The sequence below is a fragment of the Octopus bimaculoides genome, chromosome 11 (assembly GCF_046866305.1).
Source record: "Octopus bimaculoides isolate indiv1 chromosome 11, ASM4686630v1, whole genome shotgun sequence".
NCBI classification, from domain to species: domain Eukaryota; kingdom Metazoa; phylum Mollusca; class Cephalopoda; order Octopoda; family Octopodidae; genus Octopus; species Octopus bimaculoides.
In genome coordinates, this window is record NC_142938.1 from 16,807,886 (window position 1) to 16,826,066 (window position 18,181).

General features: G+C 38.2%; 1 protein-coding gene across 1 annotated transcript in view; it reads left to right on the forward strand.

Moving 5' to 3' along the window:
* The window catches only part of LOC106875618 (uncharacterized), a 32,834-nt gene that overhangs the window by 11,115 nt on the left and 3,538 nt on the right, over positions 1 to 18,181 (forward strand). The window contains exons 2-6 of the mRNA XM_089359531.1: positions 8,439 to 8,485; positions 10,470 to 10,710; positions 11,809 to 11,951; positions 12,991 to 13,048; positions 16,711 to 17,051. Coding sequence (XP_089215657.1) covers positions 8,439 to 8,485; positions 10,470 to 10,710; positions 11,809 to 11,951; positions 12,991 to 13,048; positions 16,711 to 17,051 — 830 coding nt within the window. The remainder of the gene's footprint in view (positions 1 to 8,438; positions 8,486 to 10,469; positions 10,711 to 11,808; positions 11,952 to 12,990; positions 13,049 to 16,710; positions 17,052 to 18,181) is intronic.

Sequence of the window (18,181 nt, forward strand, 5' to 3'; positions counted from 1 at the left end):
TGCATGTATGTATGTATGTATGTATATTAGAGCGACTACATCCATGTCGCTAAACCTTTCAGTCATAGCGCCATAAAAGCACTGCTTATCTCAAGGAAATATCAACGCATCAACGTCTTCGTTGTGACACAGATGTACAATGCTATCAAGAAAGAAACCTTGAGTTTGCCTGAAGAAATTGATGAAGATTACGATTAACTGAGAATACTTTACAGCTGATGAAGAGAGATAAATCCCCTGGAAAATACGGTGTAACAACGAAAATGTTGCACAGGGGTGAGGAGATAAAGAGAATCTTTGTTCCACTTCGCAATCGAATACTTGCTTTATAAGGTGACGGTGAAGATATAAGAAACTACTCCCCCAGTAATAAGTAAGTCTATATGGGACAATCAATAACTGTATACTGAGACACGAACGATGAAATTTCACGCAGAATAAGAGGAAGGTGGCAGACGATCGCCTTGATGTGCTCAAAGTTCGGATGGACAAGCTACTGCGTTATCTTCAATAACACTGTTCCTATAGAGTTATTCAGCACGCAGTTGAGACATGAGCTACTACGAAGAAAGATGAACAGCAACTGGGTACATCAAAGAGGGTTGTAGAAAAAAGATCTATTCAAGAAATGTCATTGTGGAAGCATATCGGAAACGAGGTAATTGGAAAATGGGTGTGATCGGAGAATACCAAAAACACAAGTTCTGCAGGGAAGGACATGTCACAAGATTAACAGAGAACAGGTAAACTCGAGCAGTTGTCGAATAATATCCAAGAAATCGGAAGAAACCACTAGGAAGAGCATGTATATATATATATATATATATATATATATATATATATATATAAGAGAGAGAGAGAGAGACAGACAGACAGATATACATATGTTTACATACATATATATATGTATATATATATATATATATATATATATACATAAACATATATACACATACAAGTGTGGTAAGAAGCTTGCTTTCCAACCACATGCGTGGCACCTTGGGCAAGTATCTTCTACTATAGCCTCGGGCCGACCAAAGCTTTGTGAATGAATTTGGTAGATGGAAACTGAAAGAAGCCCGTCGTATATGTGTGTGTGTGTGTATGTATGTATTTGTGTGTGTGTGTGTATGTATGTATTTGTGTGTTTGTGTTTGTCCCCACCCCACTATCGCTTGACAACCGATGTTGGTGTGTTTATGTCCCCATAACTCCGGCAAGAGAGACCGATAGAATAAGTACTAGGCTTACAAAGAATAAGTCCTGGCGTCGAGTTGTTCGACTAAATGGCGGTGCTCCAGTATGGCCGAAGTCAAATGACTGAAACAAGTAAAAGAATAAAAGAATATATATACAGGGTGTCCACAAAGTCTTGGGTACATGGGGATGAACACATACTTTAAGAAATTATCATTTCTTATATTTAATTGTTTATGTTATGATTTTATTTACTCCATGCACCCAGACTTTGTGGACACCCTGTATAATAGTATTATAGTATTATTCATTGTATATAGTACAATATAATATAATAAATTTATAAAGTAGACTCGTGTATCTCGGCCGTACGTAAATATAGATTTAATTTATATATTCAGGTACCATTACCAAAAAATATATACTAATACGCACACGTCTTTTTCTATATAGGCAAATACCTGGATTTGACTTTCCATATAAGTGCCAATACAACCTTATTATAGAGAAACACACAAGCAGATATATAGAAAACCTTATACACACACAAGCAGATATATGGAAAACCTTATACACACACAAGCAGATATATGGAAAACCTTATACACACACAAGCAGATATATGGAAAACCTTATACACACACAAGCAGATATATGGAAAACCTTATACACATACACACACACATGTATAGAAATGATAAAGACAGACGATAAAAGTAGGCGTGATGCATGTATTCACATGGAAGTTGCGTATACAAATAAATGATGTAATCAAGACTTGTATTCACAGCGAGTTGGAGTATAAGTTCCGGGTTTATCTGAACACTACCTGGTGACTATCTATAGCACGCTTTGGCAATCAATAACACATTCTTTATGTACCAACGCACATAAATACACACATATATGCATACATACATCAATATCCTTACAAACAGAAACACACACACATTTATATGCAGATAGATAGATAGATAGATAGATAGATAGATAGATAGATAGATAGATAGATAGATAGATAGATAGGTAGGTAGATGGATAGGTAGGTAGATAGATAGATAAATAGATAGATAGATAGATAGATAGATAGATAGATAGATAGATAGATAGATAGATAGGTAGGTAGATACAGGTTTGGTGATGCAAACAGGAAAAGTAGAACTCAAAGCATGAGTATATATATATATATATATATATATATATATATATATATATATATATATATATATATATATATATATATATATATATATATATATATATATATATATAAATGTATGTATATATATTATTTATTTATTTGTACGAATATTTAGAGATTACATGTATGCGTGTATGCATTGATGTATAAATGTAAGTATGTATGTATGTATGTATGTATGCGTATGTATATGTATGTGCATGTGTGTGTATATGTATGTATATGGATGTAAGTATATGTATATGTGTATCTACGTATATGTATGTGTGTGTGTGTGTGTGTGTTTCACTCTCTCTCTCTCTCTCTCTCTCTCTCTGTATTCCTCTCTATCCTTTATATTCCTTCTTTCTTCTTACTCTGTTTCCACCACGCTACTCTCCTTCCCCCTCTCTCTCTCTTTCCACACCTCTCTTTCTCACTCTCTCTCTTTATATATATCTCTCTACCTTACACTCTATCCCTCTCTCTCTCTCTCTCTCTCTCTCTCTCTCTCTCTCTCCCTTATAGTGATCAACTTCTGTATTATGTCGGACTGCCCATAACAACAGCCAAAGCCAGCCTGCGTTCATATTGTTTTAACGATTGTCTGTGTCACTCAGTAAGATGACGTAACCCGCTTCTTTATCCGATGCGCTAAATATAAAATACACAACCATCCATCCAGCCGTCCGTCTGTCCATCCATCCAGCCATACATCCATGCATGCATGCATATATGCGTACGTACGTACATACATGCAAGCATTATTCATTCATGTATATGTGTGTGTGTGCGTGTGTGCGAGAGAGAGAGAGAGAGAGTGAGAGAGAATATATACATAAATATATACATATACATATATATAAACATATATAGATACATTTATATATGCAGATATAAACATTTATATAGATAGGCGCAGGAGTGGCTGTGTGGTAAGTAGCTTGCTTACCAACCACATGGTTCCGGGTTCAGTCCCACTGCGTGGCACCTTGGGCAAGTGTCTTCTACTATAGCCTCGGGCCGACCAAAGCCTTGTGAGTGGATTTGGTAGACGGAAACTGAAGAAGCCCGTCGTATATATGTATATATGTATGTGTGCTTGTGTCTGTGTTTGTCCCCCCACCATCGCGTGACAACCGATGCTGGTGTGTTTACGTCCCCGTAACTTAGCGGCTTGGCAAAAAGAGATCCGATAGAATAAGTACTAGGCTTACAAAAGAATAAGTCCTGCGGTCGATTTCTCGACTAAAGGCGGTGCTCCAGCATGGCCGCAGTCAAATGACTGAAACAAGTAAAAGAGTAAAAGAGAGAGAGTAAGAGATATACATAAATACATACAGAGAGAGACAGACAGACAGGCAGGCAGATAGACATATATATGTGTGCGTGCGTGCGTGCGTTCGTGCGTGCATGTGCGTGCACGTGTGTGTGCGTGTGTGTAAGCACATACATACGTACATTCATGCACCGATTCATATGTACAAACATACATGCATATTTACATGCATTTAACCATAAGTTCTTATAGCGATATAAGCATAAATATATGTGAACATGCATACATACGTATCTATCTATCTATCTACCTATATGTCTGTGTGTGTCTTTGTTTCGAGACCTTCGAAATTGGTGAGAAGAGATAAAGTTACCTCCAAACCGGAGTTGCTTGCAACGGAGTGAACTCTGTTAAAGTCAGCCAAGAACCAGGTGGTGGTGTTAAACCGGGCAACTGATTAAGAATCCCATATAAGAGCTAAGAAGGCAAAGAGCTAGAATAAATACCGTTTGACCCCGTGGTAATTCACTTTTATTTTATCGACCCAAAAGTTTTACAACATCTCCGTAATTAACCTGTCTGTTTTCCTATATTTGATGAAGATTTCTATAAGCACCTAGGAATGGATGGAAATATAGCTTATGACAGTACATCTTACAGGTACCTAAGGATGGATTTCTATAGAGAACTAGGGATAGATGAAAATATAACTTAAGTGACAGGGAAAACAAAACCCAGCATTAAAACAACGTGATCCTTATGGCTATCTTTGTACAAGGAATCTTTGCTCCACATTCTTATTTTCATTTCAATGGCGATATCGACCACCTTAAGCTTAAAATCGCATCTTATTTCTTTCTTGCCCACAAGGGGCTAAACATAGAGGGGACAAACAAGGACAGACAAAGGGATTAAGTCGATTACATCGACCCCAGTGCATAACTGGTACTTAATTTATCGACCCCGAAAGGATGAAAGGCAAAGTCGACTTTGGCGGAATTTGAACTCTGAACGTAACGGCAGACAAAATACCGCTAAGCATTTCGTCCGGCGTGCTAACGATTCTGCCAGCTCGCTGCCTTATTTGCGCCCTTTTAATGCCTAGCCAGGCTCATGGGCCCGGTTTCCCGGTTTCAATGGCGTACGTGTTACCCCCCCCCCCCAGCTGGACGGGACGCCAGTCCATCGCAGCGTTACTCATTTTTGCCAGCTGAGTGGACTGGAGCAACGTGAAATGAAGTGTTTTGCTCAAGAACACAACGCGTCGCCCGGTCCAGGAATCGAAACCACAATCTTACGATCGTGATGCTGACAACCTAACCACTAGGCCACGCACCTCCACTAAAATCAATCTTAAAATCACATCTACTAACCAACAAGTGCCAAAGAGCATACATGGATCGAGTCTGCCTGCATGAGGCAGAACAGCATCACGGGAGTTGGAATAGAGCTTCTCAGAATTCTCTTAATAGATGATCAGCGATACAAACCCAGGAAGTCGTCCCTGTGAAACTTTCCACAAATATAAACGAATCCCGATTAAAATTCCACCCACGAGTAGAAACAAAAAGTAGGAACTGACTTGACCTGGTTTCGAACCTTGTTGGGTTCTCTTCATAAGCCATATACCAACTTCTTTGCCACCCAGTCAGATATATACCTTATAGTTATATTTAGCCCCTGAATGTATTTGTTTCTGGATATCGGTTGACATGATTTGCATTAATAATGCATCACCTGCCGATTTAGTCATGCATACAGTTTACCAGACTGACAGACTGACGGACACACAGACAGGCACTTGTTTACATTTGCGCAACCTCACAGCGTTGACTGAAAAAACCTTTAACCACTTAAATTATCTATACACGCCGTTTAATGTAATAACAATTTTTATGCGTGTATGTATGCATGTATGTATGTATGTATGTATATATATATATATATATATATATATATATATATATATATATATATACACACACATACATACATATATATATATATATATATATATATATATATATATATATATATATATATATATATATATATATATATATATATATCAAGAGAGAGAGAGAGAAAAACAGACAGCCAGCGAATGAGAGAGATACATTTGTATATATACATATATGTGTGTGTATATATATATATATATATATATATATATATATATATATATATATATATATATATAATACAAATAATATATGAGTATATGCATATATATGTACATGTATGTACATACCTACATCTACATGTATATATAAATGCATATATACATATATATATATATATACATATATATATATACATATATATATATATATACATATATATATATATATATATATATATATATATATATATATATATATATATATATATATATATACATGTAAGTGTGTCTGTGTGTGTCTGTGTGTCTGTGTAAATTTTAAAGTTATAATTTCGTTTCAAATCTCTTCTACGCTGCTTTTCTGTTTTTTTTTTTTTGTTTTTTGTTTTTTTTACTTTTCCTATCTTCAAATTTCTATTTGATTGGAAGCCGCATGACGTACATGACTGAAACTGGAAATATTTTTAATCAAGCATCATTCTTGAAACTTATAATCTCACAAATTGAGATGATTTAGAAGAAGAAAGAACTAAAAATATATTACGAAAATCACTCAAGTACATAAGTGTATAAACCAGAGTCAAACGAGAGTGATGAATAGAAATGAACAGAGAGAAAAGGTGAAGAAAAGAGAGAGAGATTGAGGTAAACATATATTGAAAGAGAAGTGGAGAAGGTATATATATAAGGTATATATATATATATATATATATATATATATATATAGTTTCAAAAAAACACAAAAAACAATAACAAAAAACAACAAAGTGAGGACGTGATACGGATAGTGTTATTGGACGCTCGGGAAAGGAAGGATATATATATATATATATATATATATATACATACATACATACAGAGAGAGAGGGGAGAGAGAGAGAAGTATATAGAGAAAGAGATGGAGGGAGAGAAGTCGAGAAAATGGAAGACAGGTACAAAAGTATTAGTGAGAATAGAGACAGACTGAGTGATCAGCGAAAGAGACAGAGAGAGAAAGCAGATACAAATAAACAGGTGTAGAGAGAGAGGGGGGGAGAAGAGTGAGGAGAAATGAGAGAAAAGAGAGAGAGAGAGAGGGGTGGAAGAGAGAGAGAAGGAGACACGAAAGAGTGATATACTTGTAGCATTAATATGGTGTTTGTTTTGTAGGGGGGGGGGGGTCGTCTGCTTGTGTGAACAGTTTCATCATGAATAAATAAAAAGAAATGATGTGTTTGATTTACTGGCAGCATTTATTAAGAATCAGAGGAGAGAGACTGGGAATGGGAGGTAAACATATATATATAAGAAATAGGTAGAATGGTTAAGGAGTTCGTTTTGCAATCATGATTTCCGGAGTTCGAGCTCATTGAGCGGTACCATTTGCAATCGTCTTCTGTTCACACAAGCAGACGACCTCCCCACACAAAACAAACACCATCTGCATGAGCTCAAGTCGACCGACTCTATCTTTTACTTCTTTCATTCTTTGCACTTTAGAGTGCTTAGTCGAACAAATCGACCCTAGTACTTATTCTTATACATATTCTATCTTTCTCTTTTTTGCTGAACCGTTCAGTCACGGTGACGTGAACAAACTAAACATGGGCGGTCAAGCAGTAGTGGGGGATAAATATAACTTTTACACCTAGTTCCTTGGTGGAGAGGGCTTTAACAGGGTTCTCTCTATTGCAAGGATTCCTCTCTTCCACCTGTCAGTTTTGGTGTCTCTGAAAGAAAATCACAAGCACCGCTCTTCCTCCTTTCACAATCTTATGCAAAACAAATCGAGACTGCATTACACACAATTTCATCATTACCCCAAGTACGAAGGTACTGTTTACTCGCTGTTAGCTAACGTATTTCTATGACAGAGTTTTCCATTTCTCATTGCTGTGTATTTTCTTTGTTTTGTTTTTGTTTTGTTTCGATTTTGTTTAATTTTCTTTTTACATTTATTCCACTTATTGCACCTAAAGGGAGCTTCCACCTAACCGCTCGACTCGCTAGAAATAACAGTCAGTGCACTACTACTACTACTACATCTTAAAACACTATCCACCATTTTGCAGCGTTCGACATGACAATAAAGTGTGTATTGAAAGGAGAATTGGAAAACAAGGATCATGGTCAGTTTTTCTAACACCTACGGTGACTTTTGAGCTCTAAGTGTCTGACATGGTGGGGACGTCAGATAAGGGTGACGACAACGGCAGAGATGATGATGATGATGATGATGAGGAGGAGGAGGAGGAGGAGGAGGAGGAGGAGGAGGAGAAGGAAGAGGAGGATCAGGAGGAGAAGGGGGAGGGGCGGAGGGAGGCGAATGATGATGATGATGGCGGTGATGATGATGATGAGGAGGAGGAGGAGGAGGAGGTGGAAGTGGAGGAGGAGGAGGCGAATGATGATGATGATGAGGAGGAGGACGACGACGACGACGACGATGACGACGACAAGGACGAGGAAGAGGACAAGGACGAGGAAGAGGACAAGGACGAGGAAGAGGACAAGGACGAGGAAGAGGACAAGGACGAGGAAGAGGAGGAGGTCGACGACTACGAAAATAATGATGATGATGATGATGATGATCATGATGATCATGGTGATTGGGGGAGGTTGTGGAAGATGGTGATTTTCATAACAGAGTTCTTTAATCTTTTCCATTTTTCTTTCCTCAGGTTCCGGAGCTTCTCTGAATGGCCTGAACCAAATGGACAAGAAGCATGTAAGTGGAAAGAATCTAGCGACGTTTCTTGTAACAGTTCTGAGTGAGTGAGAATGCGTGTGTGCATGTATGTGTGTGAGGGAGAGAGAGAGATGGAAAATGCGTGTGTGCACGCGCGCTCGTGTGTGTGTGTGAACGTAGAATGTATGTGCATCCATGTGAGTGATTTTGTGTCTGTGCTTCCATGCATGTGTGCACGTGCTGTGTCTTCTTGTATAGCCGCAACCTCCTCTTGAATTACCATTTTAACGTTACCACGAAAAGTCATTACCAGTGCCACCCTGACCGCATGGACAAACATACGCTTAAAGACATACACATATATACAGCACGGACGCATACGCACACATACTTACACACACACACACACACACACACACACACGCACACACACATAATTTTTAAAATAGGATAAAATCTTTATAAGGATTTATCAAGCAGTTAGCTTGCTCATGAAATTAATGTGCACGTGGCTGAGCATTCCACCCTTAATGCAGTTCTCAGGGAGATTCAATGTGACACTTTGAAACACAGATACCACTCAATTTTGCCAGGTGAATGAACTGGAGCAACGTGGACTAGAGTGTCTTGCTCAAGGACACAACGCGTCGCCGGTAATTGAACTCACGACCTTGCAATCGTGAGTCAAATACCCTCATCATTAAGCCACGCGTCTTCACATAGCGAATATATAATGTTAACTAAACAACAAATAGGACGAGCCTACTAGAAAAAATAGTTTAATTTCCTCCTTTTGATTGCCCCATATGTTTTACTTTAGTGATAGAGCTAAAATTTATCCCTTCAGTTACTTCATAGCAGCGTTAATTACAATTCTACAGCAGAATCATATTGTAGTGGCGCGAAATTATGGCCGCCATTAAGGAAGTACAATCTACGTATGCACAAGGGACTTGCCTTCCCGGAAGCCCCTCGAGTGCGCATGCGTAGTAAAACCAGTACTTAAAGAGTTTCTTTCGTTTTCTAAGCCTCTTCAGCATGATGCCTTCGACGTGACAGCTACTTGTTCCTTTGGCATGCATCAACGAAGCTCTTAACCTTCCAATGCCGATTACAAGTTAACCAGCGGCTGCTAAACTGAATGACACAGGATTTGTAAAACCAAGCATCACCAAAAAATAAAACTTATTTTTATTATGTTGTTAATTGTTCTACTGTTTCTTAATATATAATTTTGTTGAAAGGTGATAGAGAGAGACTAATGTCTCTATTGCAACTACCAACCTTTTACAATATTTAATGTTTCTTATTTATTTCGTAGATAACAAGAAAAATTAAAATCTGATTACATACATATATTTTAATCTAACTGCACGTCACCAGCGTGATGTTGAATTTAAGACTGTAAGTATCGGGACAGATACAATTTTCTCACATTGAACAATTTAGCTTCAGATGTCATAACTGGAATACCCTTGTTCATAGATTTGCTCAGTCAGGGTTAGCCAAGGGCTATTAAAACTGTAGTGGCGCGAAATTATAGCCGCCATTGAGGAAGTACTATTCTGCGCATGCGTAGGGGACTTCACCACCGGAAGCCCCTCGAGTTGCGCATGCGTAGTAAAACTCGTACTTAAATCAGTTAGTTTCATTTTCTCAGCGAGTTGAGCCTGAGACCTTCGACGTGACAACACCTCGCTCCTCCACGAAGCACTTCTTCACCACGATGCCTTCGATGGTGATAGCTACTTGCTTCTCTGGCAGGCATCAAGGAAGCCCTTAACCTTCCATTACCAAATTACAACTTAATCAGCGGCTGCTAAGCTGAATGACAGGAATTGTGAAACCAAGCATCATCAAAAAAAAAAAAAAACTTATTTTTATTATGTTGTAAAATTGTTCTAATGTCTCTTCATATATAATGCTGTTGAAAGGTGATAGAGAGAGACGTCTCTATGACAACTATCAAATTTTTACAAAACAATCCTTTTTATTCACTACTATTTTTAAAAATAAAAAACAGGAAGCCGAAGAATTAGAAGACCAACTTCATTTGGAAAAACGTAAAGTGAAGACCAGCAGTGAGAGAGAGATGAATCCAGAAGTGACAACCACAATGGAAGTGACGACTGCGATGGACCTACCGCTGACGACAGAGCTTAACGAAGAAAACATCCTGGAGACACTTGGCGTTAACGGATTCGTCCATTTGGTTTCTTCCGTTTTTGAGCATCATCCGCAAGTGTTGAAGGAATTCCTGTCCCGTAAGTCTGCCAAGTAGCTACTCCACCACATATATATATATATACATACATATATCACGTAGGTAAAGTAAATGTTAGAGGTAATACTTGATAATTGTAAGCACCTGTGTATGCCAGATCGTGGCCGGGGTGAAGGAATAAATTGGAAATGTAAAAATAAAAACAAAACACAAAAGATTCTGCGGTACACGTGTTTCAAGCTTTATAGTTGTTGCATCATTATTGGTATATAATTGATAGTGTAAAGCTATCTTCAGCCGGGAAAGAATACATTTGCGGCTGAAGATAGCTTTATACTATCAATTATATACCAATAATGATGCAACAACTATAAAGCTTGAAACACGTGTACCGCAGAATCTTTTGTGTTTTGTTTTTATTTTTACATTTCCAATTTATACATAGATATATATGTGTGTGTGTGTGTGTGTGTGTGTGTGTGTGTGTGTGTGTGTGTGTGTGTGTGTGTGTGTGCCTTTTGCTCCTTTTCAGCGTTTTGTTCAAAATTAATTTTCTGATTTCTGAAATGTGAAATTTACGTGAGATTGTTTTTCTACTACTAGAAAAATACTTAATGCGGCGAGCTGGCAGAGACGTTAGCATGCCGGGCGAAACGCTTATGGGTATTTCATCTGTCTTTGTGTTCTGAGTTCAAATTCCGCCGAGGTCGACTTTGCCTGTCATCCTTTCGGTGTCGATAAATTAAGTACCAGTTGCGTACTGGGGTTCGATCTAATTGACTGCCTCCCTCCCCAAAAATTTCGGGCCTTGTGCCTAGAGTAGAAAAGAATATTAGAAAAAAAACTTGTACATATGTAGAATTAAAAATGGAGTGCGCACACACACATGTGTGTGCGTATGTTTGTGCGAGTGAGTGCTCCTGATTTTGCGCGAGTACCTTGCATTGAGTATATATTTTATGAGCAAGAGGAATTTGTTAAACCAACACCACCTTCATTATCGCCAAAAATAAAAATAATAAAATTTATTTGGTAGCTTTGTGCTAATGTTTGAAAATTTTCATCACTACCAACATCATTATCTCATCGTTAATGTTTTTGTTGTTGTTTACATTTTTTTTTTCATTTTGGTTTCTAGGGAAGAGCAATCTTCTAGTAAAACATTCTTCAATGAATGGAAGACCCACTCACCACCACATCAGACCACATCTACCCGAAACTGCAAATTCTGGCAGTTATCTGCCTGCCCACTACAAGAAGTCCAACTTATTGAACCACGGTGTAAGTAGTTTAAAACCTCCATCGTGGTCAGTGCGGTTTCCGAAGTCAGTGACCAGTGTTTTATTATTTTTTTCCTTCTTGCTGGGTCAGGAGAAACACGTAGTATCCGTGGGCTTCGTAAACCCTCTGAAACCGGCGAGATTGATGTCGTTAATGTTCTTGTTGAACTGTTACAAATCCCCACGTGCAGAAAACACTTAAACAAGGAGAGAGTTATAGAGGGTGGGCGTTCTGAGAGGAATAACTGTTCGTGAGGGTTAGTGAGACACCTGGGGTCGGTTACAACACGAATAACGAAAAAAAAAAGGAAGTCGGAAATGTCAAAGTGGACGTGGCATGAGCCCATCAGCTTCGAGGAGTAGAAGCTATTATAATACTAGTAGAAAAAGCAGAAAGAGAGAACCACGCACCTGAAGGCCAGAGACTGGAGTGTCTATTGGTCTTGTTCTTGTTTTTGCTTTTGTTATTGTCAGCTCAGGTCAGCCCTTTTCAAGTAGACTAATATTCAGAATCATTTCAGCCATGACTATCACGTCAAATTAGTTTTGAAACATAGTCTATCTAATTACCCATATTCATTAGTGAGTTCGGGATATTTCAGTGTTGGTGTCTTAATTAGTATTGTAGTGGATGACGTCGAGTTCTTCTTTGAAGTAAATCAGCAGAAACTTTAACATATGCTGACCAGCTGAAATAAGTTCGGATTTTTGGTTCAAGATAAACAGTCGTGCGGAATATGTGGAGCTTCTCTGTGTGACAGAAGCTACAACACATCTATTTCTAAATGCTTGCGTTCTCTTTATTCTCTCTCACAATCTTTAATTCTTACAAACGTTTAGATAGTTATGTGATGTTTTCAAAATACCTGAATCAAAACGAGCTACAAGCCTTTTTTTTTAAAGACTTTTATTCATCCTCGTAGAGCAGTTTAAGGTTTCGCTTTTATCATTAAATATTCAACCAGATTTCTCTTGTACTGAAGAATTTTTGTTGTCTAAAACACGACAATAAAATAATAGAACTAAACTATTTGTTTCAGCCTCTTCGAAGACACTACAACCCAACAGAAAAAAGACACCAAAACCATATCTACCAAGGTGAGTCAGCGCCATTTTTCCTTTCTTTTTGTTGATATCACCGTTGATGTTTTGAAAGCATATATATATAGTTCAGGTTGTAAAGCACACAAATTGTCAGCCGAAAGACCTGAAACAACCCACAGACTTTTGGTTCCAGACGTAGAATATCCTTCACCATATTGAGAAACTTTCTAGATATATTTGGTTATTCATGTTGTTGTTTTTATTATTGTTGTTAGTTTGTTTTTTTTTAATTTCTAGATTGTTTAAAATCCTTCGATCTTATGTCATTATTCTAAAAATAGTTGTAGTCAAGCGAGTAGTTGCCTTGGTGTAGGTGGCTTTTGAATGCTTTCTCTTTCAAGTTTATATAGCAGGATGCGATGTTTTAATGAACAGGCATTCGATGCATTCATTGATTTTACACAAACACACACACACACACACACATATATATAAAGTATGAAATATATATTTTATATATATATATATATATATATATATATATATATATATATACACGTATACGCATATATTTACATATATTCATGCCTATATATATATATATATATATATATATATATATATATATATATATATATATGTAGGTAGGTAGATAGGTAGGTACACACACACACACACACACACACACACACATACACACATGCACACACATACACACGCACAGAGCTTGTTTGTGCAGAAAGATGAAAGGTTGCCACTGGTGAATTTAGAGCTCAATGTACATCAGCAGCGTCCAGTCAGCTTCCATTAAAGTGGTGTGGTTACTACTCTACTTAGTCGTATTACTGGTTATAATACACAGAGCAAACATAAGAGAAATTATCATAAATTGTGATAAGCACAGGATTTGTTCCCAGTGTACGTTTCATCATTGTGTATACGCGCAACCTCCGCGTTGGATAATCCAAGTGCAATTGGATGCTGCATTAGGGGAATAATTTATTGCATCGTATTACAGAGATCGAATGCTTTAAAGGGAAACTTCACCTTCCCTTCTATTTCTTAGTAAACTCTCTCTGCTCTTACTCTGAAAGCAACTGTGGGTGGCAGCATCAACAGTCGCCAGTCGGTCAAACAAATTTCTCACGTATATATGAGTGGCTGTGTGGTAAGCTACTTGCTTACTAACCACATGGTTCCGGGTTCAGTCCCACTGCGTGACACCTTGGCCAAGTGTCTTCTACTATAGCCTCGGGTCGACCAAAGCCTTGTGAGTGGATTTGGTAGACGGAAATTGAAAGAAGCCCGTCGTATATATGTATGTGTTTGTGTGTCTGTGTTTGTCCCCCCCAACATCGCTTGACAACCGATGCTGGTGTGTTTACGTCCCCGTAACTTAGCGGTTCGGCAAAAGAGACCGATAGAATAAGTACTAGGCTTACAAAGAATAAGTCCTGGGGTCGATTTGCTCGACTAAAGGCGGTGCTCCAGCATGGCCGCAGTCAAATGACTGAAAAAAAAAAAAAAATATATATATATATATATATATATATATATATATATATATATATATATATATGTATATAAATGACCATGGGATTGCACCTAGAAAGTTACCCTCCGAGGCACAAGTCCGAGCAAAGCTGTTTATGGAAGACCAGCAGTCACCCAGGCATACTGGCCTCCCCTCTCCACGCCACCGATGTTATCCAAGGGAAAGGCAAAGGGGCCGATACAGCTTGGCACCAGTGACGTCGCAACTCATTTCTACAGATGAGTGAACTGGAGCAACGTGAAATAAAGTGTCTTGCTCAAGAACGCAACACGTAGCATGGTCCGGGAATTGAACTCACAACCTCACGATCGTAAGCTTGACGCTTTAACCACAGAGCCATGCACCTTTACATGTGTGTGTGTGTGTGTGTGTGTGTGTGTGCATGTATGTATTGTTTATTTCTTGTTTGGTTGCTCTCTTGTTTGTTGGCTCGCCATTTCCCGGCAGCTTCTTGCCGCCGGCGCCGGGAAATTTCGAAATGCTTTGCGGTATTTCGTCTGCCGTTACGTTCCGAGTTCAAAATGCGCCAAATTCGACCTTGCCTTTCATCTTTTCGGGGTCGATTAAATAAGTACCAGTTAAGCACTGGGGTCGACGTAATCGACTTAATCCCTTTGTCTGTCCCTGTTTATCCCCTCTATATTTAGCCCACTGTGGGCAATAAAGAAATAAGAAAATAGATAGATAAAGACATACACACACGCATAAATATGAGCAAGAAATTTTATGTGTGCTTTGGGGCGAGGCGTATGTGTGTGCGCGCGCTCGTAATTGCATTACGTAGCTTTAAAAGGATATGTGTATATATGAGGCGAACACATGCAGTATGTTGTTTAATCTAATAGAAGATACGACAGAATGAACAAACATTGGTTTCCATTAACTTAACGGATATAAAAGCAAATTATTTACACAAATTGGATTTAAAAAAAAAGAATGACAGGCGGGAATTTTCTCTCTCTTTCTCGCTATCTATCTGTTTGTTTATTTATCTGTTCATATATGCATGTGTGCACACACATCCATATGTATATATGCATGTGTATATGCATGTGTATATGTATGAATATATGCATGCGTATGTATGTATATGTATGTATATATGTGTGCTCGTGTGCGTACATACTTTATATATATATATATATATATATATATATATATATATATATATATATATATATATATATATATATATATGCACGCATATATGAATACATATGCATGTATACATGTATATGATTGTAATTGTGTGTGTGTGTGTGTGTGTGTGTGTGTACTCTTCTATCTTTTAATTATTTGAATTCTTCCTGTGAAGAAAGAGTTGGCTTCTAACAAAGACAAAAAATTCCATCTTTTTGTCATTGTAGATGACAGAATCAATATTGCATGTTGAACTTGATAAAACTCTTGCATATTTTTACTGTTCCTCTCACATATATTGCATTTGTAACGTGTGTATGTGTTAACTGGCTTATTTCTTTATACATATGCACGTTTGAGCAGAATCGTTATTTCTTGAAGTTTCACTGGATTGTGTTTCTCTCACATGTGAAACTTAAAGTAATGCGATTCTAATTCAGATGCAAATAAATGAAAACCTAAAGAAAGGTGTTCTATGCATTTTCTCTGGTTTGTATATATTTGTGTATGTGTATGTACGTATGTATGTATATATGTATGTATGTATGTATGTATGTATGTATGTATGTATGTATGTATGTATGTATGTATGTATGTATATTTGTATGTATGTATATAATTTGCTTTTAACTGTGGACCTGAAAGTAGACAAAGCTATAAATGATAGCATGTAAATATTGGATTAAAACTTTTTGAATAGAAAAAGCCGAAGGCTGCCCGTGCTTGAACCCACGACTTCCGTAAGCATGACGTAAACTATATATATATATATATATATATATATATATATAGATAGATAGATATTTCCTAGCAGAGATTTGAAATGAGAGATTACTTGTGTTCGCACATGCGCATAAAATGTAGTCCGGTCATGAACACTTCAGTCTGGCTGGAGACATTATAAAAGGGGTTACTGTATCTCATTGCTCATGCGTTACCGGAAGTCCATAATAAACATGTATTTCTTAAAATAATATCAAAGATATATATATGTGTGTGTGTGTGTTTAATTATTTTGTAGGTTCTTTTTTCCATTCCTTGGAGAAAGGTCTGGCGGGGCATCGGCAGCCGGACACATTCGGCCAGACGCTAAAACAGAGCAAACGAACCAAGAAACTCGCTTTGCCGGAGAAACGCAATGACGTTAGAAAACTCCGAGTATCAGAAAGAACGAGCGGCAGCAGCAGCGGCGGCAGCGGCGGCGGCAGCAGCAGTGTTTATAACAAGTATGAAAGCAATACAGCCAGTCATTTCATGGATAGCAAAAGTAAGCAAGATAAAGTCAATACCGACAGAAGTTCTGTTGAGGCGCCGGTTAAAACAATTACGGAAGAGGCTAATGATGACCATGAGAATGTTGAGGTATGCTTAATATTTTGTATTTCCATGTCCTTCTATCCATCTTACTATTACCTTTTTACTTAGCCATTTGCTTCTTTATCTAGCCCAAGAGTTCTCGACCATTTTTTAACCTATGGACCCCTTTAATTACTATTTTATTCTGGTGCGTGGAGGCGCAATGGCCCAGTGGTTAGGGCAGCGGACTCGCGGTCACAGGATCGCGGTTTCGATTCCCAGACCGGGCGTTGTGAGTGTTTATTGAGCGAAAACACCTAAAGCTCCACGAGGCTCCGGCAGGGGATGGTGGCGAACCCTGCTGTACTCTTTCACCACAACTTTCTCTCACTCTTACTTCTTGTTTCTGTTGTGCCTGTATGTCAAAGGGTCAGCCTTGTCACACTGTGTCACGCTGAATATCCCCGAGAACTACGTTAAGGGTACACGTGTCTGTGGAGTGCTCAGCCACTTGCACGTTAATTTCACGAGCAGGCTGTTCCGTTGAATCGGATTAACTGGAACCCTCGACGTCGTAAGCGACGGAGTGCCTTTATTCTGGTGGATCACCACAGCCATTCGATGTTTAAAAACTAGTTTTATAGATACTTCTTTCAAAATATCTATTTTGTTTTTCACCCATTAACTTGTATAGGTTGAACTATGTAAAACGCTAGAGAAAGAAACCTAGCAATTTCTTGCAATACATACCAATACAGGCATCTAAAGCAAAATTATTTCAGAGCCCTTAAAATGCTATTGTAGATCCTCAATTTACTATTTTGTTGCGTGGACCCCTAAAAAATGTTTTGAAACGTTTGAGAGAGAAATTTCGGCGAAAGCGACCGGATCTGTGGAGCTCAAACAACTGGATTCTTCACAACGACAGTGCACCCTGCCACCAAGCTCTGCTCACACGTGAGTTTCTTGCCAAAAACAACATGGTACCTCTTCCGCACCCGCCCTATTCGCCAGGTTTAGCACTAGTGGACTTCCCTCTCTCTCCCAAGTTGAAAGGGCAGCTCAAAGATTGCCGTTTTAACACCGTTGTCGAGATCCAGAGTGAATCGCAGAATGTCCTCGACTCGCTTACAGAAAACGACTTCCAGGCAGGATTCCAAAAGTGGCAGGAACGCTGGAACCGGTGTATTGCTGCG